The sequence below is a fragment of the Carassius carassius genome, chromosome 8 (genome assembly GCF_963082965.1).
Source record: "Carassius carassius chromosome 8, fCarCar2.1, whole genome shotgun sequence".
Taxonomy (NCBI): Eukaryota; Metazoa; Chordata; class Actinopteri; order Cypriniformes; family Cyprinidae; genus Carassius; species Carassius carassius.
Window position 1 is genome coordinate 21,299,398 of NC_081762.1, and position 24,610 is coordinate 21,324,007.

The 24,610-nt window shown below is 36.8% G+C and overlaps 3 protein-coding genes across 5 annotated transcripts; 2 read left to right on the top strand and 1 right to left on the bottom strand.

The window, feature by feature from the left end:
• The first annotated feature begins 122 nt into the window (after positions 1-122).
• LOC132145530 (serine/threonine-protein phosphatase 1 regulatory subunit 10-like) lies at positions 123-11,607 on the top strand. 3 transcript variants are annotated; one of them, XM_059556636.1, is made up of 20 exons: positions 123-254; positions 415-1,960; positions 2,173-2,246; positions 5,273-5,388; positions 5,475-5,561; positions 5,644-5,779; positions 5,863-5,914; positions 6,006-6,092; positions 6,228-6,356; positions 6,835-6,940; positions 7,104-7,207; positions 7,316-7,419; positions 7,529-7,688; positions 7,784-7,927; positions 8,099-8,345; positions 8,849-8,924; positions 9,034-9,240; positions 9,323-9,470; positions 9,850-10,206; positions 10,288-11,607. In XM_059556636.1, exons 4-20 carry the CDS (start codon positions 5,282-5,284, stop codon positions 10,410-10,412), a joined length of 2,376 nt encoding a protein of 791 aa, XP_059412619.1. In that variant the 5' UTR covers positions 123-254; positions 415-1,960; positions 2,173-2,246; positions 5,273-5,281; the 3' UTR covers positions 10,413-11,607. The 3 variants fall into 3 exon arrangements, with proteins under 3 accessions (XP_059412619.1, XP_059412620.1, XP_059412618.1); XM_059556637.1 differs by lacking the exon at positions 2,173-2,246 and having other exon boundaries at positions 415-1,541; XM_059556635.1 differs by lacking the exon at positions 2,173-2,246 and having other exon boundaries at positions 124-254; positions 415-703.
• A 2,847-nt stretch (positions 11,608-14,454) lies between these two features.
• On the top strand, positions 14,455-16,450 carry LOC132144754 (anterior gradient protein 2 homolog). The gene is made up of 8 exons (XM_059555326.1): positions 14,455-14,612; positions 14,763-14,889; positions 15,132-15,195; positions 15,304-15,356; positions 15,473-15,549; positions 15,885-15,948; positions 16,040-16,123; positions 16,211-16,450. The coding sequence occupies exons 2-8, from the start codon at positions 14,772-14,774 to the stop codon at positions 16,258-16,260; spliced, it is 510 nt and encodes a 169-aa protein (XP_059411309.1). The 5' UTR covers positions 14,455-14,612; positions 14,763-14,771; the 3' UTR covers positions 16,261-16,450.
• A 1,127-nt stretch (positions 16,451-17,577) lies between these two features.
• LOC132145531 (tetraspanin-13-like) lies at positions 17,578-24,182 on the bottom strand. Its single transcript, XM_059556638.1, has 6 exons — positions 23,940-24,182; positions 22,518-22,685; positions 21,449-21,529; positions 19,736-19,849; positions 19,379-19,489; positions 17,578-18,472 (listed from the first exon to the last, which is right to left on the bottom strand). The coding sequence occupies exons 1-6, from the start codon at positions 24,000-24,002 to the stop codon at positions 18,398-18,400; spliced, it is 612 nt and encodes a 203-aa protein (XP_059412621.1). The 5' UTR covers positions 24,003-24,182; the 3' UTR covers positions 17,578-18,397.
• Between the last annotated feature and the right edge of the window lie 428 nt (positions 24,183-24,610).

The following is a 24,610-nucleotide window of genomic DNA, read 5'->3' on the forward strand; positions in this document are numbered from 1 at the left end:
TCTTACGTCATTTTCAGAAAAAAAATTCCAACAGATTAATGATTAGCTTTGCATAGAAATCACGTAAAGTAACCGGAAACCGGAGTGGGGGATGGGCCCGTCCTTGAACAAGGTCGTTTCTAGAAGAGCGCGTGTTCTTCAACTCCATTTTGTGTAAGTACGCGCGCAGGCGCGAGTCCGAGGTGACGCAGAAAACGTCAGAACTATATAAACCGAGTCCCACCCTTTCCAGAGCATTCCTGGATTTGTCTGAGGTAAGTGTCATGTCGGAGGACGGTTCTCCACCTTTTTGCGATTTAAAAGCTACCACATCAGTTTTTATCGGCAGAAACAACTTTTTGATCGTTGTCTGGATTTCCGCCGCCAAACAGTCGCCTTTCTCTAACGTTTCTTTGTGCTGTTGTTTCGTTTCAGGTCTCATTGAAGATCTGGCGTCGAGGATTTTTCAACTGTGTGCGAAGATCAAAGCCCAAAAACTCATTTTTTCTACTCGAGTAACGGACATTCTCTTACTACTTTTTTGCTCCAGATTGTTCAAGAAGGAAAAGCTCAATTTCAGCCACCACAATCCCGCCCATTATGCCATTTTTCAGCCAATAATGCTAAAGTCATGACAGTTTACGTTCTTCTAAACTGTTAAAAAGCTGAAAATTAAGCACAATATATTAATAGCAGCCCGAGACGCAGAGGAGAGGTTTTAATAGTAAGTGTTCTTTCAAACCAATTTGAATCGAAACTGCGTAACAGTTGTCTGTGTTGAAAATGATTCCAGATATACATAGAGATGAAAGATTCCTAGCTATATCGAGCCTGGCGAGCTAACTGCGCCACGGTGTCTAGAAGCAGACAGCATGCTGAGATAAAGCGAGACTAGAGTATGAGCTCACACCGCAAAGACCGAGCAGCGGCTCCAACGCCCTGCTTCTCTTTGTGTGTGAGACGGAGCAATCCTAATGATTTCTACAGAAGCGATAGATAAATCATCGAATAATAAGCTAGCCATCGCTAGTCATAAGCAATCTGTACATAAAGATTGCCATAGGCAGAGCCAGGAAGTGACTGCATTCAATTGGGGCTTTTTATAAACTGCATTCTTTTCAGAGGAGAGCTCACTGGAACAATCGACGCAATCTGCACATAAAGATTGCCAAGTGACGCCTGTGGATTTAGCCGAACGGGGAAAAAAGACTGAAATGCAATATTTTGTTCTTTATAATGTCGTTAGGTGTTGTTAGTTTGCTGAACTTGATACACGTTGAGCTAGTTTGGTTAAATAAACATCCCTAGGCAATTATAACTTATAAAAATGCATAGCAGTCTGAATATAAAGATTGCATTTTTTGTTTTGTGTGCTTGACGAGTACGTAACGTTAGGTTAGAATATCTGTCTTGTCGATCTTGCTTTATAATGGCGGACGGGTTGTGCTTTGCTCGGATCACTCGAGGCAATGGTGGCTTTGTTTTTCTGACTGGATCTACGGGAAATGCTGTAGCTCGGAACGGCTGTCTCGTGTCGCCATCATCCCCATATACGGCTCGAGGTATCGTCTTAATATCCGTGGGTCGCTAGCGGGGTAAATATAGTAGCATTTTGTAAACGAGCGAGACTAATGCCAGGCGGAGGGGAACATAGCCGTTGTGTTTTTAAAAACTTGTTGGAATTCAAACATGGCGACCGGGCAACTGTTCACGAAGACAAGCGGTTAAAGATAGTGGGCGTGGTTTACCGCAGACTTCAGCCAATCAGAGGAGGTGCTGTCAGCTGCTATATGAGAGAGGGAGACTTCTACAGATGAATCAAATCCCCCTGTGGCCACGAGCAGATGTATGAGTTCATAAATACTGGCCTTTAGTCAGAACAACACTGGATGCTTTGTGTTGACGAGTTCCAACACAAAACCATCATGCTATTTGCTTAAAGATGCCAGCTGTCTATGTTACTCTCGATTAAAAAGTTAAAGTAGGTTACATGGTGTTGAACTTGATCTATAGTGCTGCAGTCTTATATAGGACAGGGTGTAATGTAACTGTAAAAGTTAAAACATTGTGTTTCTCCACATCTGCATTCCATCAGAAACCTGACAGATACATTGTTAAAAGCTTTTTTCTTTCCAGTGAACGTACACTCTTGTTGACTTTTTCTTGTTTGTTATGACAAACTGACGTTTCCAGGAGTTGTGTGTATTGTTCCGTGTTAAAGGAGTTCGCTTGTGACTATAAAAAGTTCTTCAACAACAGTGTTGCGGGTAAGACAAAACCTGATTTCTCACACGATCAAAATTGAGTAAGTTCTCATTTTTCGACATTAGTAGACCTTTTTCACCTTGTCTTGGAAATGACGTAGAACATGAATTCAAACGTTGCTAAACACTTGCATGCTTTACAGTCTAAAAAATCTAGATACAGTCGGTGTATGTATTTCTCTTTGATGTGTAATTCACCCCGTTGTTCATTTTCAGCAGTAGTTAGTCAGCTGGTGTCGCCGGTGTACCGTCGAGTGTGCTGTAGTGAGAGGAACTGAAGGAGAAATACTCGCTGCTGCTCCGCGTGGGCGGGGCGAATCACGTGACTCTCTCTCTCTGTGTCTCTGTCTCTCTCTCTCTCTCTCTCTCTCTCTCTCTCTCTGTGTCTCTCTGTGTGTCTTTCGCTCTCTCTCTCTCTCTCTCTGTGTCTCTCTGTGTGTCTTTCGCTCTCTCTCTCTCTCTCTCTGTGTGTGTCTTTCGCTCTCTCTCGGCCAGAAACACTGCCCTCTATTTTTTGTAATTAACTTAACAACTTCACATATTACACTTGTTTCTGTATTTTAATATATTATGATCACATTTGATACTTGCATTTCTTATTGCTGCGTGGCAAATACACTGTTTCTGTATTCGTGTATATTTAGAAATAACCACATGGTGGCGACATACAACTCACGAAGTCTTATGCTCAGTCGCACAAAACCCCTTGAGTTATGATAATACACTCATTTACTTAAGGAGTTTATTGCTACTGGATATTGATCCACAAGAGTAAAGTCTTGTCTTTCAGAGTCTAATTCCTTCATTATATATTTATTCCTGATTTTTTTTTTGGCCAAAATATGAAAAGATGGCTGCAACTGGCAACATTATTGGGGTAATATGTTTTTAATATGTAATATTGCATATTTTAAAATGTAGCTCAATACAGATAAAATTCTAATGAGGAAATAGTCTCTCAAAGCCACTAAGGCACTTAAAAAAATCATTTTGTGAATTTTTTAGCCCCACCTGGTTGTTCTAGACTTCTGTATGTATAAAACATACTGAATTCATGAAAACATAAATAAAAAGGTCAATTTAATGTACTGAGATTTTAAAACCTGCAGTATTATTGGAATATATTTAAAGCTTACTTTTTAAAATTAGGATACATGTTGGTCACACTTTATATCAGGTGTGTTTAACTACTATGTACTTGAAGCAAAAATATGTATATATTATTATTTGTGCATTTATTTGTTGCATTGTACTTATTGTGTATTGCAACGCATTAAGGTGAGAAGGTTAGGTCAGGGTGGGTTCGTGGGTAGGTTCTGTTAAAAATAATTACATGCAGGTATTTTTAAAATGTAAGTACAGTGTAAAACCAAGTATGTACACAATAAGAGCATTGTATCAAGTTAGTATTTAAAGTTTTACAATTAAATTGAAAGAGGCTAGAGTGGGTCCTACACATTTTATATCCATCAACCCCATAGCAATGACAATTGTGGATATGGGTAAAGTCTGTTTTGTTTTTCATGTTTTCAGTTTTTATAATCCGTGTTACTTATAGTGTTACACTTATAGTGTTACTTATTGTAAATGTTTTGGTTTGTAAGTGTCTACAATCATCTAATTTTACTATAGGATCTTTTATCTATTGATGTTAGATTATAGACGGATGGATCACAGCAGTGTCTAACACGGAAATATGATATTAATGCTGGAGTCCCTGTGTGCTCTACAGCTGAGGTGTGACGATGCTTTTCTGATAAACAAGAAAATCCAGTCAATCATTTGAACACTTCTACTGTGCCCTCCCTAGTTTCTCTTGAAATGGTATTAGTTGTGCTACGATAGAACTTCTGGAGGATTACAAGGGTCATCGCTATAAAAATTACTTAATTGCTAATAAAATAAATTGCAAAAACTATGTTTAACTCTTAAGTGCATTCTCAAATTTAATTTAGCATTTTTTTTTATTTCTGCTCTTGTATAATTCTTATTTAAATTATATGATAATCTGAATGCACATTACTGATCACAGCCATTATATTCTTTTACATGTCCTTTGCACCTGTGATGTTTACTTTGGGTAATGTACAGTGTGTATAAAAAGCAGGTGGGTTTATGACAGTGACATGACACATGCAATATAACATTTTACTTTTATGCTTATCTTTGATCATTTCAAATTATGAACTACATTATGCAGCGCTCACATAACCAGTCATCCAGTTTGAGTTTCTCGTATAATTAAATAATTGACAGACTTATTTAATTATTCTAGAAGATTGGTTTACGTGAACGCTGTATTATTCAGTCTAGCAGTCAGATGTTAAACTATAACAGTTGTAGCAGCTGCCCCTTTCTAGTAAGTCCAGTAAATATTGACTTCCCACCAGACATCATATATTAAACACGTTATTTGCCAGGAAGGATTCTTTGTAGACAGTTGGAAGTATTATATTTATTTATACTTGTTATCCCAACAGTTTTGGTACTCTAGTAATAATCTAAATCCCACCTTATTTTACAATAACATAATTTTCTAAAAGATGAAACCAACATGAATTTGAAAACCAACTGTTGTTTGAAGTAGTGTGTTTAATAATGAAGACAGTTCTTTTACACACAGCTTGTTCTGTGGTCATGATTGCACTGTGAGGTGTGAGCCAGATAACTGATAAGACATCCACATCTGATTAAGTACAATATATAAAACATTCAGAAGGTTCTATCCGTTCTTTGAATGCATACATGCAGCGTTAACTGCAGCTGTTCTGTGATGTCTTTGGTAGTCATGTGACCATTTTCGTTCCCACTGTCTTCAGAATTTGTTGTTTTGAGGTTATTTCAGATCCTCAGTCGCCTCCGTAAATGTACAATACTACAAACTTTGTCCTTGTGCTGTTCCAGTGAGCTCTCCTGAAGTGCCATGATCTCATTATTTCAGTATTGACTCTGTAATTTCATGCCATATCCCAGATTCTCCCCAGTGGCACAAGCACAAGAATAACCCGTGTTTTCTCTCCCTCTGTCAGTAAGCAGCTATGGCCGTGGGCCCAGTGGACCCCAGAGAGGTGCTGAAAGGAGTGGAAGCTATGCTGGGGAAAGATGGAGAGCTACGAAGCCTTGAGGGAGTTGCTAAAGTCTTCAGGTGAGAAGCTGTACCTTTTAATTTCTAAAAAAAGAAATATTCCTTTACCAATAGTATTTCTAACATATTTTCCTCTTTTCAAACAGTCTCATGAAGGCCTCGCATAAAATGGTCAGCAGATGCATGTATCTGAACATCTTGCTGCAGACAAAGTCACATGATGTACTCAATCGGTAAGAATAATAGCCATCGGAAGAAACATTTGAAACCTTTTTGTTCTCAAGGTTATGTTTAATTCTTATGTCTTCTGCTCAGGTTTATTCGAGTCGGAGGCTACAAGTTGCTGAACTCTTGGCTCACCTACTCAAAGACCACCACCAACACCCCCCTGCTGCAGCTCATACTGCTCACCCTGCAGAAACTCCCCCTGACTGTGGACCACCTCAAACAGGTACTGCACCACACCACGGCCCATAAAACTCACACACATGCATGCCCCTGCTGTCTTCTAACACCTGCTCTCTCTTCTGACAGAACAACACAGCTAAGCTTGTGAAACATCTGAGCAAGAGCGGCGAGACCGAAGGTAAGAGCACATGTTCCATGAATTAATACTGGACAGTCTGTCTTCCAGAGCTCAGGTTTAAACTCTCTCTGTCTCTCTCTCTCTCTCTCAGAGCTGAGGAAGCTGGCGTCTGTGCTGGTGGAAGGCTGGATGGCTATTATCCGCTCTCAGAGTGTCTCCAGTGGAGCGTCACCCAATGGTAGGGTTCCCAGTTTACATTGTCAACTATGTCAGTCTGTTTGCGTTAAAGTAGACTTAATGCACTTTCAACTTGAATTATTGGAAAGTGGGGTTCCTGCTATTGGCACATAACCCAACCCTTTTTTTTCATCAGACAAGAAACGGAAAAAGGAGGATGGAAAAGTGCGTCCAGAGGTGAAGCCCCGAGAAAAAGTAGTGGAGGAGGAGAAGAAAGAAAAACCAAAAGCTTATGCCCCAAGTCATGCAAAGATCCGCTCTACAGGTTAGTCACCAGTGCTGTTTTTGTATAATTTATATCTTATTAGAGTATTTAGTTATATTTGTAGTCTTAGTAATTTTATATTTCATGTATTTATTCATTATTTTAATTAGGTTTTATTAAATTTTTTATTTTTTATTTTAGTTGTTGTAAATTTGTTTATAATATTCCTAACTTTTTTTTTTTGTTCTAGTACTTAAAATGTATTTCAGTTAGTTGCCAAGAATGGAACATTTATATTTTTTACATATATATTTAAAATGCTATATGTATGTTTAATTTTATTAACTAAATCAAAAACGATTTTGTTCAGGTTTAAATTTATGATTTTTGTAACTATATATATATATATATATATATATATATATATATATATATATATATATATACACATATAATATATATAATAGAATTGTTTATGTCTAAGTAACACATTAAAAAACAATTCTGTTTACGTTTACGCTAAACATTGTGTCTTCAGGTTTGGAGGTAGAGAGTCCAGCTCCAGTTCCTGTAAAGAAACCCCCTCCTGCACCACAACTTGGAGACAAATACAACATCAAGCCTGCTCTTCTCAAAAGACCAAGGTAAGTGGATGCTCCATTTTCTTCTTGCAAGTAATGAACAGGTACATATAATCCAGGATGGGCCCCTTATCATCTGATTGAAGATTTGAATGAATTTGAAAGCAGTTTAACTTGGGTGGGTTTGACAATGAATCATTAATCTCTGACTCTGCTGTTTATTCAGCACATCGTTGACTGACACACCACCAGTGGAGAAGAAGTACAAGCCCCTTAACACCACTCCCAACTCTACCAAAGAGATCAAAGTCAAACTTATACCCGCACAGCGTGAGTATGCCCATTCAGCACCTGCCATATGATTATGATCATCTGTAAAAAAGGAGAGTAGGCTTTCCCCTCCGACTGGTGCTTTATATTTATTTCTCTTAACTGTAGCGATGGAAGCCACTGGATTTTTGGATGCCCTCAACTCCGCTCCAGTGCCTGGCATCAAGATCAAGAAAAAGAAACCAAAAGCAGTTTCCCCTACCACTAACAAGGTGTGCCACATCATACAACCATCATTTGTGTTTGTGCTTCATGGATTTTAATTTCCCACAGACCCACTAACCTTTGTTTTGTTCCTCTCATCTCTCATGTGCCCCACAGCCCTGTCCGTTTGACAGCAGGCCGCAGTCATACTCGGGCACACAGGCCAAACCGTCTTCCCCTGAGACGCCCTCGTCTCAGACACCCCCTCATGAGAACCCAGACCTGGAGCAGCCCGGCACACCCGTGCCCACCGAGGACCCTGACGCAATGGAAACCAGTGAGTCCTGCTGCACAGAAAAGGGCCACAGCCTCACTATGAGAGCAGTATGAAAGCATGTGCTGAATTTAAAATGCCTTATTTCCTGTTTTAAGGTGAAAAACCCAATGCTCTGGCTGAACCTCGCGGTGAGGAGGAGGCTCTGACTAAGAAAGGAAAGAAAAAGAAGAGTGTTCAGTGGGCGGAAGAGGATCATCTCAAAGAGTACTTCTACTTTGATCTGGATGAGACTGAGAGAGGTAAAGCAGCACTATCTTTACTTACACTGCTGTTTGTAAGGTTTTTCAGTTTGTAAGTCTAGTATTATTATTATTATTATTATTATTATTACAATATAAAACTATTAAAACCTGAAAATACTTGTGGGATTTGTTCAGTAATAATCCTCACTCTTTTTCTCTCTGTCTCAGTGAACGTTAATAAAATTAAGGACTTTGGCGAGGCTGCCAAACGGGAGCTGATGATGGACAGGCAGACGTTTGAAATGGCTCGTCGTCATTCTCACGATGCCATGGAGGAGAGGGTGCCCTGGACTCCTCCTCGACCTTTGACCCTCATAGGCAGTCTGGTCATTCCTGCTTCCAGCAGCAGAGAGAAGATGATCCAGAGAGACCGAGAGATGGGAATTCTGCAGGAGATCTTCCTCAGCAAAGAGAGGTAAGACAACGCTTTGATGAAGATTGTTCATAGCATGAAACAACATTCGCAAAGCATTTAATGACCATAATATGGTGTATACAGTCCCACGTGTAGAAAAGTGGGTCATGATATTATTTACAACTAAGAATAATATGCACTAATCATTTTAGCTTTGTTTATATGCGTGTAGTTTAAAAAAATACTTAGTACTAAAAATATTTTTTATATATATAGTTTCAGATTTCATTTTTGTTTAATTTTTAGTCGTTTTTTTACTCTTTATTTATTTTTCAGATTTAGTATTTCTTATTTATTTCCTATTAGGATTTTTTTTTTCATATATTAAAGATAGGTAATTCATGTATTATTATATATTTTAGCTTTAACAAAAAAAGTTTTTGATAGATGCTTAAATAAAACCTTGCACAAATGAATGATCCACACTGGTGAATGAAGTAAACAGGGTTAATTGTTTTCAGGAGCTTTGAATGGACCTATATGGTTTGTTTCCCTCTCTGCAGTGTTCCAGACAGTCCTCATGAGCCCGACCCTGAGCCGTATGAGCCCATGCCTCCTCGTCTCATCCCACTGGATGAAGTAAGACAGCCAGTGACCTTTTCATATGCTTTCCCCTTCCATTTCTTTCTTTCATTTTCCAGTATCAGACGTGGTATGTTGATGAGCTCTTTCCTCTGTGGTTTTGTAGGACAGCAGTATGGAGGAGAGTTACATGGAGCCCGCTGACACTCTGGCCTCCGGCGGCTCTAATGAAAGCTCCAAGCTGCCTCCTGTTCTAGCTAACCTAATGGGAAGTCTGGGCAACAGTGGCCGCAGCCCTCAGCCACAAGGCAACGCCCCAGCAACCAGTAATAACCCCGCTGTCAATGTGCAGGAACTGCTCTCATCTATCATGGTAAGATTTAATGGATATGTAATGTTATTTACCAGGAGAATATGTAAAGGCTTTTATTTGAAGCATCTCCTCTGGTTTTCAGGGTGCTCAGGGATCTAACCAGTCTCCAGAGGACCTGATCAAACAGCCTGATTTCTCTGATAAGATCAAGCAGCTTTTGGGCTCTCTGCAGCAAAACCAGAACCAGAACCAGAATCCAAACCCGAACCAACCTGCCCATGCTCCGCCAAGTACGTCTTTGCTCTCTTTCAACTGTTTCAACACTATTTATATAAGTATTTTTTATTTAGATCTATTTCAGCTGTAGTTGAATATTTTTTCTTTTTATTAAATTTTTCTAATTTGTAAGGTTTTAATTTTAGTAACTTTTTGTGATTTTAGTTTTTTTAGTTTATTGATTTTATTAGTTTATTCAGCTTTAATTTCAGTTTTAGTTTCAGTAACTTATTAGCCTTTTTTGTTTGTTTTTCATTTAATATCTTTAATTTTATTTCAGTAAACTAAAGCCTTTTATTATTAGTTTTAGTTCACCATAACACTGATATGTTGAGGAATAACTGGATGGTGGTTCAGCAGCATATTTAATGTTCTGTTTCCCTCACTTCATAGTGAACACGGGTCTGCTTGGCCATGGCCCCGGCATGAACAACATGAACAACATGCCGATGCCCATGAATGGTGGTTTCCCTCCAAACAAGCCCCCTGGACCACATTTCAACCATCCTCCTCCCCCTCCCCACGGCCACGGCCCACCCTTCAACCCTGGCGGCCCACGCATGATGGGTCCTCCACCCGGTCCACCGGGCCGCGGGGCGGACAACGGCAACTACTGGGGCGACGACTCCATGAGAGGTGGCCCACACCGGGGAGGACACTTCCACCGGGGCAGAGGGAGAGGAGGAGACCCGGGCTTCAGAGGACGAGGGGGACGCGGAGGACCACGTGGGGGACACAACAACATGGGCGGTAAGGTTGACTGCCAAACGCTTTTAATTTTCCAGCATTTAAAACAAGCACGTAAATATGAATCTTTTTGTTCAATTTCAGACATGTCAAAGAGGCCGGTGTGTCGTCACTTCATGATGAAGGGAAACTGTCGGTATGAAAACAACTGTGCGTTTTACCACCCCGGTGTAAACGGCCCACCTCTTCCTCCCCAGCACGGACACTAACACACTGACAACTGCTGTTCCTTGAACTCGCCACTAGTGGGCAACAGGACTCAAAATGAGCCTCGTAACTGAAACCGCTCCATCCCACCTGCTTCCTCTGACTGTACAGTTGCTTCATTGGATCTGAACAGTAATATTACTTCTCCATTTTACACTACTTTCCCTCATCTGGAAAGCTGTGAGAAGATCCGAGATCCTCTGTGAAGAGACTACCTGTAAATAGTGATTCCTGGATATGTATATTTTTATTGTGAATCTTTGTACCACTGACCTGACTGCTAAAGATTGTACTACATAACTCTTGAACCACTAGGACGTGATGTAAATGATTGTCTTCAGCCAGTGGCCCCCAGTTCCTTAAGCTTCTCCTGCTGGCAAAACCCCAAGATACTGGATGTGCAGTTTTCTAAATAATAATTCACACGTCAGTCATTCTTTGATCAATGAAATCGATGCTTTTTGATATTTTATTTTCAGGTTTCTATCGAAGAGGGAGAAACCGTACTTCTATGAAATGTGTAGATGCCTCCCACACGGTCCTCGTATTATTATTATTTTTTTCTTTGAATCTACGATTTTTAGTTTCTAAAAGATACTCCGCAGCACTGAAATGTATTTATGAATTGGCATTATGTTCCCCGAAATTGGAAATAGTATGTACTCAAGGGGTCAGTACTATTCAGAAGCGTTACCTTTAGCATTTTTGAAGTCCCACTGAATACTTGAATCGATACTTTGTGATGGAAAGCGATCCTAGCCTGCTAAAGAAACATCAGCTGTTGTTCTGTGTAGAGTGACAATCAGGAGAATAAGTGATGTTGATGCTGTGGCTTGCTTTGCTGTGTGTTCATGTTCTCGGACCCGTGCGGGTCTGTCCTGCTCTATCAGTGTTCAGCTGAGCCTAACCCGGGCTACAAACCACTATCATCAAGGCCAAACGTATTCAGGTGTTTTCTGTGAAAACAGTGGCCATTGTCTCTTGTGGGACTCGATTTTCTTTTTCTTTTTTGTTACGATTCGCTATTTTCCCATGATTTTATTTTGATACAAGTCTGATGATTTTGCTTTTTCTATTGTTGTCGGAGAGATGTCTATGTGTCAGAGCGCCACATAAACACAATAAAAGGCACATTCAGAAATGTAAGGTGATTTTCTACTTGTGAATTAATAAAGCTTACATGCCGTTTTCTCTCAAGTGAACTGTTATTTTCGGAGCAAGTGTCAATATATAAGGAGCACTCTCTCTCGGTGCCTGTTTGCTTTTTTCAGTTCTAAATGGCTGGTTGTTTGAATATGTCAAACAAGGTTACGTTCGGATCCTACGCAATCCCACTGAATTCTCCTCCCCCTCTTATGGCAGTGCGGTCAGATGGCTAACAGTCCTTTGCGGTGCGTTTGTCTTCCTGGCCGTCAGATCCGTGTTCTCAGGGCGGAGTCGGTGCAGATGGCTGCTGGAGTGTGTGATCAGGGGTGGTCTGTGCACCCAGCCCTCGAGGACAAATATTGACTTCAGCTTCAGAGAATTTCTGCCTTAGAGTTAAGGACACCTCAGCAATTCATTCATCCTATGTAACGTTCATTTCATTTTTACAAGCTTTCAGTGTGTCCTCTTCAGCCACTGTACAGGAAAAATGCTACCGGAAATAAATCTAGGTCTTTGCTGTGTATAAAAACATCCAAGCAGTTTTGTGATCGTGATGTAATGCTAGATTGCTGTTGACAAATGTTCTTTTATTTCCAAGGAAAGAATTTGTTTAATGATTATTTCAAGAAAACAACTAAATCAAACAAGATGTATTCAGATAAGTAACTAATTCTGGTAACGGAGCTGCAATAAATGTAAGAATGGAAGTAAATGTAAATGCAAGGATTCTATTGGTCAAACGTTTTGGGGTCAGTGAGAATTATTTTATTTCAGCGAGGACACATTAAACTGATCAAAAGTGACCGTAAAGATTGTTACAAAAAATTTAATCAAATTATATAGTTTGAATATTTAAATTATAAAAAAATATATAATATTATAGAATATATTATTACAAACTGTTGAAATACAAAATATATTTATATTTGCATTTTATTAATATAAATGTTATATACAGTATATAAACATTGTGTATTGTTCTATTCGTTTATACAAAATATTGTTATTTCAAATATTTCTGTTAATCAAAGAATCTTGAAAAACGAATGTATCAATAATCAATAATGCATGGTTTCCACTGAAACATTATTCACAACCGCTTTCAACATTGATAATAATAAAAATGTTTCTTGAGCAGCATATCGGAACGATTTCTGAAGGATCACGTGACACTGAAGACTGGAGTAATGATGCTGAAAACTCACAATTTGTCACATTTAATTATTATAATAGAAAAATACAATATTACAGTTTTATCATTTGACCAAATTAATGCGGACTTGGTGGGCATAAGATACTATATTGTGTGTATTTAAATTATTAAAATACATTTTATTGTATTATTTAAAATTATTTTATTATGTATTTTGGGCTATCATTATACAGTATATTAATTATTATTATTATTATATACATTTCCTGAAGGTTAAGCACCTTTTACTTTGTCATAAGGGTCAAAAATAAATACAAATTGTTGCCTTAGTTGAATCACATCCTCGGCTGTGTTTTGTTTGTGACAAAGCTTTAGTTTGTGAATGGGAGTAAGTCATACCTGTCATTTTCAGCACAATATAGGGGCAGTGAAACGTCCAGCTGAAGGACAGAGAGTCAAGTCATAAAGACTGGATTCATTGAGTCTGAGTGGAGTTGTCTGTCGTGAAGGCCCTGACTCCATTCCACTCGGCACAAAGACACCATTGATCCTCCGCTGTCACATTATCCCATAGCCACTAGTGGAAAGAGGCTTTGTCAGGCCTTCGTTTCAGAGGAGATGAAATCAGCTAAACATGCACCTCTCCAGTTTACAGCAATGATTTGCTCCGGAAATGTTAACGTGGTCTGTATGTTTGAGCAACTCGACAGAGGATGTTACACAATAACATTTACAACTGTCATGTAATAAACATAACAGCAAATTATTACGTACATTAAAAAGGTCACTGGTGATGCTTTTCCTTTATTAGAATTAATATGGAAAGCTGATAGAAGTAATAAAATAAAATGAAAAATTATAATAAATAAATAAAAGGTGATGATTTTCCCTTCATTATAATTAATGGGGGAAAAAATAAAATACTTTAAATATTATTAACAAAAGGTGTTGATTTTCCTTTTAATAAAATAAAATGATATATATATATATATATTAGAACCTTTATTAGAATTAGAATTTATTAGAAAAGTGGTTGACTAATAAAATAAAAGAACTGAAAAAATGTATAAAAATAAAATGAATGATTTTTTTTAAATAATAAAACAATAGTTAAATTAATAAAATAATGTAAAATAATAATAATGATAATAATAAAAGGTTACACAGAAAACGTTACACCAAAAGTCATCTTCATTCAGAATCAGTCATCTTAAGGACACGTCAGTCCTTTCGAAGGAACGGTGTTCAATAAACTTCCTTTTGAGCGCTTCATTAAGCAAATGTTTGCAAGGCAGGATTTCACCAGCAAACTACGCTTTGTATATGGACTATTAAGAATCCTGTATACAATACACACCCTATTATATTACAGAAAACAGATTAGAATGCACTAGTACCTTATAATGTCAAAATATTCCTACATGCAAATAGTAGATTTCCTTCAGATGCAATTATACACAGTTAACAAACATACTGTACAGTTAGATTATAATCTAATATAATATGATAAAAATATGCATCAAGATATTCCTGCGTAATAAACAGGTTTCTCATTCTAGCACCACGTCATGCCTCAAATTACAAAAGCCCATTAATGTACCCCTCTGACATCACGGCTCCGAGCTCAGCCAATCCTAAAAAGCCCAATCATGCTAGTCTTCAATCGCTTATCACGACTATCCGCTGACCTGTCCTTGGCGCCGAGCCAAATAAAAGACTTAATGCAAAGTTTGCTTGCAAAAAATAAGGGGGAATAGATTAAAGCGCAGAATCAAATTCCAGAACAGAAGAGAGGTGGGCGGAGCCTCAGGTGAACAGGTATAAGAGCCGTACAGGTGAGAGACAGAGAGAGAGATACGAGGAGTCTGAGTCTGAACACACTCGACAGTGAAGGCGAAAACAGGTGAGGATTCCACATCACAGGCACTTTGCTCTGCAATATCTTTCTGGAGGTCGCTTTCAAGCGTCCCGCACCATTAACTGCTGGGACTGATGTTAAATCATGTTTTGTCATTTTCTAACAGGTATATATCAAAATGTTTTGTTTTTTCAGCTTGTGAAGATGCTTAAAGGAATACTCTCAGTGCTCTTGGTCCTGGTGACCTTGTCTTCAGCCATCGGGAAGCCTGAGAAGACCACTCCCAAGAAAGAGAAGAGGATTCCTCAGACTCTCTCCAGAGGTCAGCTTCATGAAAACATGCCAAAATATTGCTTTTTTGCAGCTTTTGTAAAATTAAGTTGCTTTGGTGAGCTGTTGGAATAGCATAACTGAAGCTACATATGAACTATGCAGAAAGTAGTGTAGGGAAATGTTTCTAGTTCTTTGCTGTGTGAAATGCTGTCTCATACCTTTGTGCAATATTGATCCGGCTGAGTAAATGTTGGTTTTTAGGATTCATATTCAGTTTTCTTTTTCTTTCAGGATGGGGCGATCAGCTGATTTGGGCACAGACGTACGAGGAAGCTCTGTTTTGGTCACGATCAAAGTGAGAAAAATGATGATATTATATAGAATTATAGAGTAAGGTGTTAAATATTAAGTACTTCTGTGTGTATAAGGTCTGTTGGTGAACTTGTATAATGTGTTTAATTAGGAACAAGCCCCTCATGGTCATCTTTCATCTGGAGGACTGTCCACACAGCCAGTGTAAGGATTGATTTTTATTTTGACATTTTCACTGTTGGTTAGTTTACAATTCTCCATTTTTTCTTCATGTTTGTATTATGATTTACATTTTTACATGCTTCATATTATTTCATCAGCTCTGAAGAAGGCCTTCGCTGAGGATAAAGACATCCAGAAGCTGGCCGATGACGATTTCGTGATCTTGAACCTGGTGGTCAGTAAAAATTTTTTTTACCATTTGTTAACAGTTAATTAGCCTACACTAGTTAAACATATTTCTAAAGCATTCATTAATCTTAGTTAATGTTAATTCCATTATCTACCAATATGAAATTCAACACTGTAAATGAATAGGGCTTTTACTCTATACCTATTATTTTTATAAACATTTGTATAAGGTTAGGTAACATTAACAAAGATTTATGAATACTGCAACCACAGTATTGCTCATAGTTAATGTATAATGCAATCTGTGTATTAATCTGTAGGCTGTAGTCTGTCTGTTATGTGTATAAATGTATGTAAAGGGAACTGTCTTGTCTTTTACAGTACGAAACCACAGATAAACACTTGTCTCCTGATGGCCAGTACGTTCCCAGAATCCTCTTCGTCGGTGAGTTGATTTAATCATGACTGATACATAAGTAATGCTACACATTATGAAGTATTGTGCATAAATGATTCAAATCCTTCTCGTTTCCCAGATCCCTCCATGACTGTTCGTGCAGATATCACTGGCCGCTATTCCAACCGCCTGTACGCCTATGAACCTGCGGATATGAAACTCTGTAAGTCTGAAAGCTGTTTTAATGCCAAAAATAAGTTACTCCCCGTCACCAGACTGACAGCATCATTCGTCTGGTTTGTTTCCACAGTGTTGAGCAACATGCAAAGAGCCCTGAAGTTTCTGAAGACAGAGTTGTGAACACACAAGCCCAGCAGAAAGGATATTACTTCCCTGAGGGTCACTTTTATTCTGTCATTTGTTTACTGACGGCATGTAATGCACTGTAAAGCCCTGTACAAAATTACGATATGTTCTTTGAGTAGATTGTTACGGTAAACTTCAGGCTTTCTTTTCAGGTTTTTTTCCAATAAATGAAGTTGTTTGAAAATTTGTTTCTCCTGGTAATTTGTTTATGCTGTTATGTTCGCACCGTTTATTCAAAGCAGAGGTCATGTGGGTTTTCCAGTTAAAGGGACAGTTCACACAAAAATGAAAGTTCTGTCATCATTTAAAACCTTTATGGGTTTCTTTCTTCTGCTAAACAGTAATCCACACGACTCCAGGCCATCAATTAATGTCTAATGAAGCAAAAAGCAGTGTGTTTCTAACAAATCCATCAAGGCTTTTAATACTTCTAAGCTTCATTCAATAATCCATAATAACTTTCTCCAGAGAAAAGTGCATCCCCATGTCATCCCAAAACAATAAACACCAACACATTTGTTCACAATTATTTTGGACCATTTTCAGTTGTAAACTGTGCTTGATCTTTGCATATTTCTTTCCTGATTCAGACAAGCTGACTTTTTCACTGGACATAGCAATATAATGGATAGAGGTTTCATGTTTTAGCCGGAAGCAAGGGTTTTAAGCTAAACATGACTTAATGATGGATTTGTTTAGTAGAAAACAGAGCTTTAAATTTTAAAAGATGTGATCTAAAGATTTTTGTAATGTTTTTATCAGCTGTTTGGACTCTCATTCTGACGGCACCCATTCACTGCAGAGGATCCATTGGCGATGCTAAATTTCTCCAAAGTTGTGTCATCATTTAAAACCTTTATGGGCTTTTTTCTTCTGCTAAACACATATGAAGATATATATATATATACATATATATATAATAATGTTGGTAACCGAATAGTTGCCTGGAGCCCTTGACTTCCACACTATGAAAAAAAAAAAAAAAAATACAATGGAAGTCAATGGCTACCGCTAGACAGTTTGTGTAACTGTCCCTTTAATGGAGTCTCCTCCGGCTAGTATCCTGGTGGGAGGAGTCAGAGTAACTGACAGCATGTTTTCCTGAGACATACTGTTGCCTGGTTACTAGCTGCCTTTGTTATACACTGAGCTCTTGGCCTGAGCGTGTCAGTCTCTGATTGGTTTGAGGTTAAAGGAAGTTGCTCTACTGAAATACTCCTTAAAGGATTTCAGACAATACAAGCATTAGCCCTAAGTAATGTGGAAACCCAACAATTAAATTATACAAAGACAAAACTGGCCAAGGTACAATTGTGTCCTCAGGGTCTTTATTTATTTTTGACAGCGTAGTTCACAGAACCATTGGATATAGGTGTACATTACAATAAAGAATTCATGCAAGAAGCCAAAACGATACACAAAATCTAATTGGTAAACTAAGTAACACACACATAATGGAAAATAAAACAAGCAGATAAATATGCAGTATGAGATCATTAAACAGGGCTCAAGAAAACTTCTATCAATTGTTTCATTTTCAAATGGCATTTTCTTACTAATTATGAAGTCCAATAGTGTATATAGCATTCTGACAGTTAGCCTATTTATTGCAACTGTATTGCATTAGCGATAACGGGCAACTTCAGTTTAATGATATCATTCGTGCTAATTTGATAACGTGTGCATTTAATATAAGAAATTTATGTGGAATTGATATGGACAAATTTTGATACAAGCATATATAAACTGTCAACATAAATAGTGTCATGCATGTATTGATCACAGCAGCTCATTTTCTGTTACTGTTTTTTTTTTTATCACATAAAACTGTTAACATAAAATCAAATGGTGTTTGTTGTTTAGCCCATTAGTGTAGGTACTGCATACTGGGTTTAAGTGTTCTGTTCTTTCATTGAGAGGAATTCTTCAAGCATAAGTACAACCTCATAACGTATAGTACAGTGCCGTCACACTGTACTCTTGGAAAATCAAGCAAATATAATAATATATAGCAGCAAGAACACGCAGGTTGGTCTCCTCTTCAGTAAATGCAAACGCACACTCTCTTTAACAACTCCAGAAATCCAGTGGTCAGAAGACAAATCCAGAGAATTCAGCATAGGAATCAAACCTACAGGAAGGCGCTGGGATTCGCCCGTGGGTCCTTTTGGTTTCTGTATCTATAAGTCAGCCAAACTCCCAGGATCTGAAACAAGCAGGAAGCTAAAAGTTAAACGCTGAAAAGTGTAGTTCACCTAAAAAATTTAACTTGTAGATGAGGTTGTTTCTTCATCAGAACAGATTTAGAGAAATTTAGCATTACATCACTTGCTCATCAATGGATCCTCTGCAGAATGAGAGTCCAAACAGCTGATAAAAATATCCCAATAAACCATAAGTAATCCACTCGACTCCAGTCCATCAATTAATGTCTAATGAAGCAAAAAGCAGTGTGTTTCTAACAAATCCGTCAAGGCTTTTAATACTTCTAAGCTTCATTCAATAATCCATAATAACTTTCTCCAGAGAAAAGTGCATCCTCATGTCATCCCAAAACAATAAACACCATCACATTTGTTCACAATTATTTTGGACCGTTTTCAGTTGTAAACTGTGCTTGATCTTTGCATATTTCTTTCCTGATTCAGACAAGCTGACTTTTTCACTGGACATAGCAATATAATGGATAGAGGTTTCATGTTTTAGCCGGAAGCAAGGGTTTTAAGCTAAACATGACTTAATGATGGATTTGTTTAGTAGAAAACAGAGCTTTAAATTTTAAAAGATGTGATCTAAAGATTTTTGTAATGTTTTATCAGCTGTTTGGACTCTCATTCTGACGGCACCCATTCACTGCAGAGGATCCATTGGCGATGCTAAATTTCTCCAGATCTGTTTTGATGAAGAAACAAACTCTTCTACATCTTGGATGGCCTGAGGGTGAGTACATCTTCAGCAAGTTCTCATTTTCTGGGTAGACTATTCCTTTAACATGTATTCTGTACTAGTCTTTCTTTTGTAAGATGCCTGACAATCAGGAAAGATCCAGAAAACATTCTGGTTGTGAAGAATCTGAAAGAAGAGAAAGCTGGAGTTAGTTTAGCAGGCTGACCTCAGTGAAGCTGAAGAAGAGGCCGATCCCTCCGACGAAGCGCAGCACCTCACCGGCGTGCTCCTGGATCTTTGCTGCACATGTGGTGCAAGTGCCGTAACGAAAGCAGGGCTGCACAAGGTCAAAAAAAAAAAAAAACACATTGACAAGAGCACCAAGTTATTATAACAGAACAAATTATGTGTTTGTCTTGTGTGAACTTGTCACATACTTGCAGTTCATTATGGTTTCATTAGAATGCAAATTAGTACCACAACTATTATCACCCACACAGGTGTCATTTATATCATTCAGCACATGCAGTGCTACAGGAACACTACAAAAGAACAATGAAACTTGTGTATCGGAGGAAATTACAGCGGCGCAGCTTCCATTGATATCCATGTGAGAGAAACCGCAGCAGTTCAGACTCTTCTCCACGTCCCTCTGAGTGGTCAGAGAGTTATTCCAGCCCACCTCCAACAGCTGATTCTACACACAGGGATGAAACACATGAGAACGCATGACAAAACACTATACAAAATACTAAAGACTCTGTTTATACAGATCTGAGTTTGCAGGGGTCTACTTGGCAGGTGTAGCAAAAAAGTTAATTTTAAAATTTTTTGGGGAGAATCAAAAAAATTTCTTTATATATATATATATATATACAGTACAGACCAAAAGTTTGGAAACATTACTATTTTTAATGTTTTTGAAAGAAGTTTCTTCTGCTCATCAAGCATGCATTTATTTGATCAAAAATACAGAAAAAAATTAATATTGTGATATATTATTACAACTAAAAATAATTGTTTTTAAATGTATTATACTTTAAATTATCATTTATTTCTGTGATGCAAAGCTCATTATCACATGATCCTTTAGAAATCATTCTAAAATGATAATTCATTATCAAAGTTGGAAACAGTTCTGCTGCTTAATATTTTTTCAGAACATGTGATACTTTTTTAGGATACTTTGATGAATAAAGAAAGAAAAGAGAAAAAAGAAGCTATGTTTTTAAAATATAAATATTTTGTAATAACAATATACACTACTGGTCAGTAATTTGGGGTCAGTAATTTTTTTCTTTCTTTTTTTTTTTAAATAAAATCAATACTTTTTTTTCAGCAAGGATGTGTTAAATTGATAAAAAGTGATAGTAAAGAAAATATATTATTAGAATATATAGTATTAGAATTTTTTTTTTATTTTGAATAAATGCAGTTCTTTTTAACCTTTTATTCATCAAATATATTAGACAGCAGAACTGTTTCCAACACTCATAATAAATCAGAATATTAGAATGATTTCTAAATGATCATGTGATAGACTGGATGTTACATGTGACACTGAAGGCTGGAGTAATGATGCTGAAAATTCAGCTTTGCATCACAGGAATAAATCATTTTTTTTTAAGTATATTCAAATAGAAAACTATTATTTTAAGTTGTAATAATATTTCACAATATTACTGTTTTTCCTGTATTTTTGATCAAATAAATGCAGGCTTGATGAGCAGAAGAAACTTCTTTCAAAAACATTAAAAATAGTAATGTTTCCAAACTTTTGGTCTGTACTGTGTATATACACCATTCCAATGTTTAAGGACAGTGAGATTTTTTACGTTCATGAGTCTCTTATGCTCACCAAGGCTGCATTTATTTGATCAAAAATACAGTAAAAACAGCAATATTGCAAAATATTATTACCATTTGAAATAACTATTTTCTATTCAAAAACATTTTAAACCATAATTTATTCCTGTGATCATTACTCCAGTCTTCAGTGTCACATGATCCTTGAGAAATCAATTTAATATGCTGCTCAAGAAACCTTTCTTCTTATTAATATTAAAAACAGTTGTGCTACTTAATATTTTTGTGGAAACCATGATACTATATTCAGGAGTCTTTAATATATATATATATATATATATATATATATATATATATATATATATATATATATTTTTTTTTTTTTCATAGGCGTAATACTTATAAATACTTTTGATCAATATTATGCATTCAAGTTGAATTAAAGCATTAATTTTAATAATTAATATTACTTTCAGAAATGTTATCTTACCTGTTGTTCCTCATTAATAGCCAGACATGCACTAGACACTGAAAACTGAACTACAAACACCAGCGACAGGATGATCATATACTATTGTCAATGAATTAAGGATTAAAACACAAAGATACAATGGAGAAATATTAATAATGCCACTATTAACACAAAGTCTACCACTATCTTCAGTAGAAATTAGATGTCCTGTATAAAATATCAGAACTTTCAATAAAACAAAATTAGATTCAACAAGGCATAAAGTAAATTAAGGGACATTTGGTGGTTGTTTGTGGGTTTTCTATTGAAATCCAATAATAAATGTCAATACAGAATTGTATTACGCTGTAAGCTATGCTTAAAATACAAACATGACTTATTTTATGTTTTATTGAGTATGAAATGTAATATACAGAAATAGTCTCCTATCCCTTAACAGACTACCAGAAGGATCATGCAATCATATATAAGCTTCTTCCAGGGCATTTTTAGTAATGGCCCAAATTCTTCTTGGGATTAGTTCATGTTATTTTATTTGAGAGTTTTTTTTTTTTTTTTTTAGTTGTGTGCTCTCATTTGTCATGTTAACTGCACCACTCTTTGGTCACACAGTGAAGTGCATTACATGAGCACATCATAATCATGTCTCATCTCCAAAAGCAATGAAGAAAAACACAGAGCATTTCATGCAATGAAATGCAAACGTACATTATTTAACACACACACACTCTGTTTTGTTTGCATGAGGCCATTTAAAATACTTATGTGACAATTTATACATTTTTCATACATTAGAAAGAAAATCAATATAATTATCAAAGCCCTTTTATTCCAATTAATCATTTTTGACTGATTGCACAGTTTGTCTCCAGCGGTGTCCAGTTTACCAGAAGAAACTGCACACTACAAGCATGGATACAACAAAAAAATGAGGATTCATATAAACTGTTTTACATGCATCACATCAGTAACTTTTAGACCCTGGTATAATTATTGCAAAACAGTTACAATTATTTATTCATTCTGCATTTCTTCAAAACCCGAACAAATGAGATGTAGAGCACCAGATGATCACAGTAAAGGATACAAAGAACAGCAGAACCTGGTGGTGCTTCATGGCACCAATAAGTCCAGCTAGGGCAACAAAGAAGAGGAAGACCCCCACTCCAATGATGCCACCCACCACCTGGAAGCTCGACACCAACCCAAAACACTTGCCCCAGGCGGCGATGCCAATCATCAGCAAGCTCACCATCTGAAGACCGGAAGGAACAGTGCTGTTAGTGTTAAAAAACGATTAAAAGACATAAAAAATAAAGAAAAAATGGAAATAAAGTTGATAAGATGGAAAACTAAAATTTAAATAGGAGTGTAGGAAACTAAGTGAAATAAATAAGTTGAAGTAATAAAGATACTAAAAGTAAAACTGAAATATAAATTGAAGCTAAATAGGAATAAAAATAAATAAATAAATAAAAATAGCACCAAAACTGAAATTATAATGAAAGCCTGAATGAAAGCCAAATCAAAATATTAATAAAACTATTATAGTCATTCTCAGGAGATTCCACTTTATCTTAATATACATAAATGTTTTGATTTTCAATATTTTATATAATATGCATTACATTTTCCTGATTCAAAAAGAGACATGCTCTACAATATTCAGTTAAGTGGTCAACTTTTTCCAAAAATGTTTAATAATGATGACAGATTCTTAAATATCTAGTTATAGCCTAGGAAAAACTAAAAAGTTACTAATTGATAGACTAATTAAATGAAACACACACACACACACACACACACACACACACACACACACAGTTAAAGTGAAATCAGATATACAGTTAAAGTTAAATCTATAAAATAATGTGACTGGGTTCAGGTTCCTGTTAATTCTGTCAGTGGTGATTCATGGGAACACAAATGGCTGGTTTTCTGTGAATGGCCCACCAAACAGCTGCGATGCCACTTGAGCAATAAAACACAAGCACACGTTATAAAACTAAATGTTTCAGCCAATTCATCCCTTAAAGCTGAAATGAATATGTTGGGATTAGTCCATCATTGACCAAGAAATGGAAATGACCCCTGAGCTTCTGCTTCCATCTATTAATGATGCCAACTGATAATAATGTTTTCTTAAATAGTGAGTACAGACAAGAGCTTAATCAGCACACAGTATCAGCTCCAAACTAATGAAGCAGGATATCTGCATAAGAAGAACAAAAGCAGGATGTGACTTTGCCCAAACAGACGAGTTGCGAGGAAACCGGGATGTTATTCTACAGGCTTGCGCGTGAAACCAGAACCGCTCGTCGGCCTCATTCCACACAAAGAATCTCTCTAAATAATTCACATGAACCCTGAGACACAGAGGACTGCAATACAGACACACAGACACAACACCTCTTGTATGAGTATTTGTAAAGCAGATGTGCTAATGTCATGATAAAGGCCGATGAAGATGTTCCATATGCTTGCTTCTATTCTCGCATTGGTTACTCACCACATAGAGGATGTTGAGCGCGCACAGGGAGTTCTTGGAGCAGGTGAATCCAGCGCAACCCATCTTGAATGTTGTTTTTCCTTTCCAGACAAAAGCTTTCACCCCTTGTTAATTTCTGCTTTTGGAAATATCAGTTACATGACAAGCAAATCGAACAATTTAAGAGACGAAATTGTAGTTGAGCGACGAGAGAATTAAGACGCGTGTGGTTCAGACCAATTCACAGTGAACGCTGATGCATGACAGGTTGCCAGATCCCCAAAATAAAACCCTTCCTTTTTTCTTTCTTTTTTTTTTTTTTTTTTTGTAAAGGCTGAAGTTAAGCTGCTTAGTGTTAAAGTGAAGTGAAGTGAAAGTGACATAGATTCACAAATATTGCATTGTTTGACTGCAAATGTAATAATATATAAGTTGTTGGTTCCTGTATTTAAAAATTACATGATTGTACACAGTTGAGGCACAGTAGATATGCTAAAGTGATTCTTAGCGTTCTCCCCCTTGGACTGTGAATGAAAACACGTCTACCACTAAACTAACAAATTGTACTTATATGATTTAACTTACATAATTTGAATAAATATAATTGTGTATAAAACAATATAAAATACATTAAATATACAGTATATATTTTAATTAATATAATGAACTATTTTATAAATTTTACTTTGGAA

Excerpts from the sequence above, each read along its gene's own strand:
- LOC132144754 (XM_059555326.1), top strand. The coding sequence starts at position 14,772 with ATGCTTAAAGGAATACTCTCAGTGCTCTTGGTCCTGGTGACCTTGTCT. Across the intron at positions 15,949-16,039 it reads TCCCAGAATCCTCTTCGTCG|ATCCCTCCATGACTGTTCGT; the intron begins GTGAGTTGATTT and ends CTCGTTTCCCAG. Across the intron at positions 16,124-16,210 it reads ACCTGCGGATATGAAACTCT|TGTTGAGCAACATGCAAAGA; the intron begins GTAAGTCTGAAA and ends TTGTTTCCACAG.
- LOC132145530 (XM_059556636.1), top strand. The coding sequence starts at position 5,282 with ATGGCCGTGGGCCCAGTGGACCCCAGAGAGGTGCTGAAAGGAGTGGAA. Across the intron at positions 5,780-5,862 it reads CTGTGGACCACCTCAAACAG|AACAACACAGCTAAGCTTGT; the intron begins GTACTGCACCAC and ends CTCTTCTGACAG. Across the intron at positions 5,915-6,005 it reads CAAGAGCGGCGAGACCGAAG|AGCTGAGGAAGCTGGCGTCT; the intron begins GTAAGAGCACAT and ends TCTCTCTCTCAG.
- LOC132145531 (XM_059556638.1), bottom strand. The coding sequence starts at position 24,002 with ATGGGTTGCGCTGGATTCACCTGCTCCAAGAACTCCCTGTGCGCGCTC. Across the intron at positions 19,490-19,735 it reads TCAATGGAAGCTGCGCCGCT|CCCTGCTTTCGTTACGGCAC; the intron begins GTAATTTCCTCC and ends GACCTTGTGCAG. Across the intron at positions 18,473-19,378 it reads TCTTCTTCAGCTTCACTGAG|ATCCTGGGAGTTTGGCTGAC; the intron begins GTCAGCCTGCTA and ends TGCTTGTTTCAG.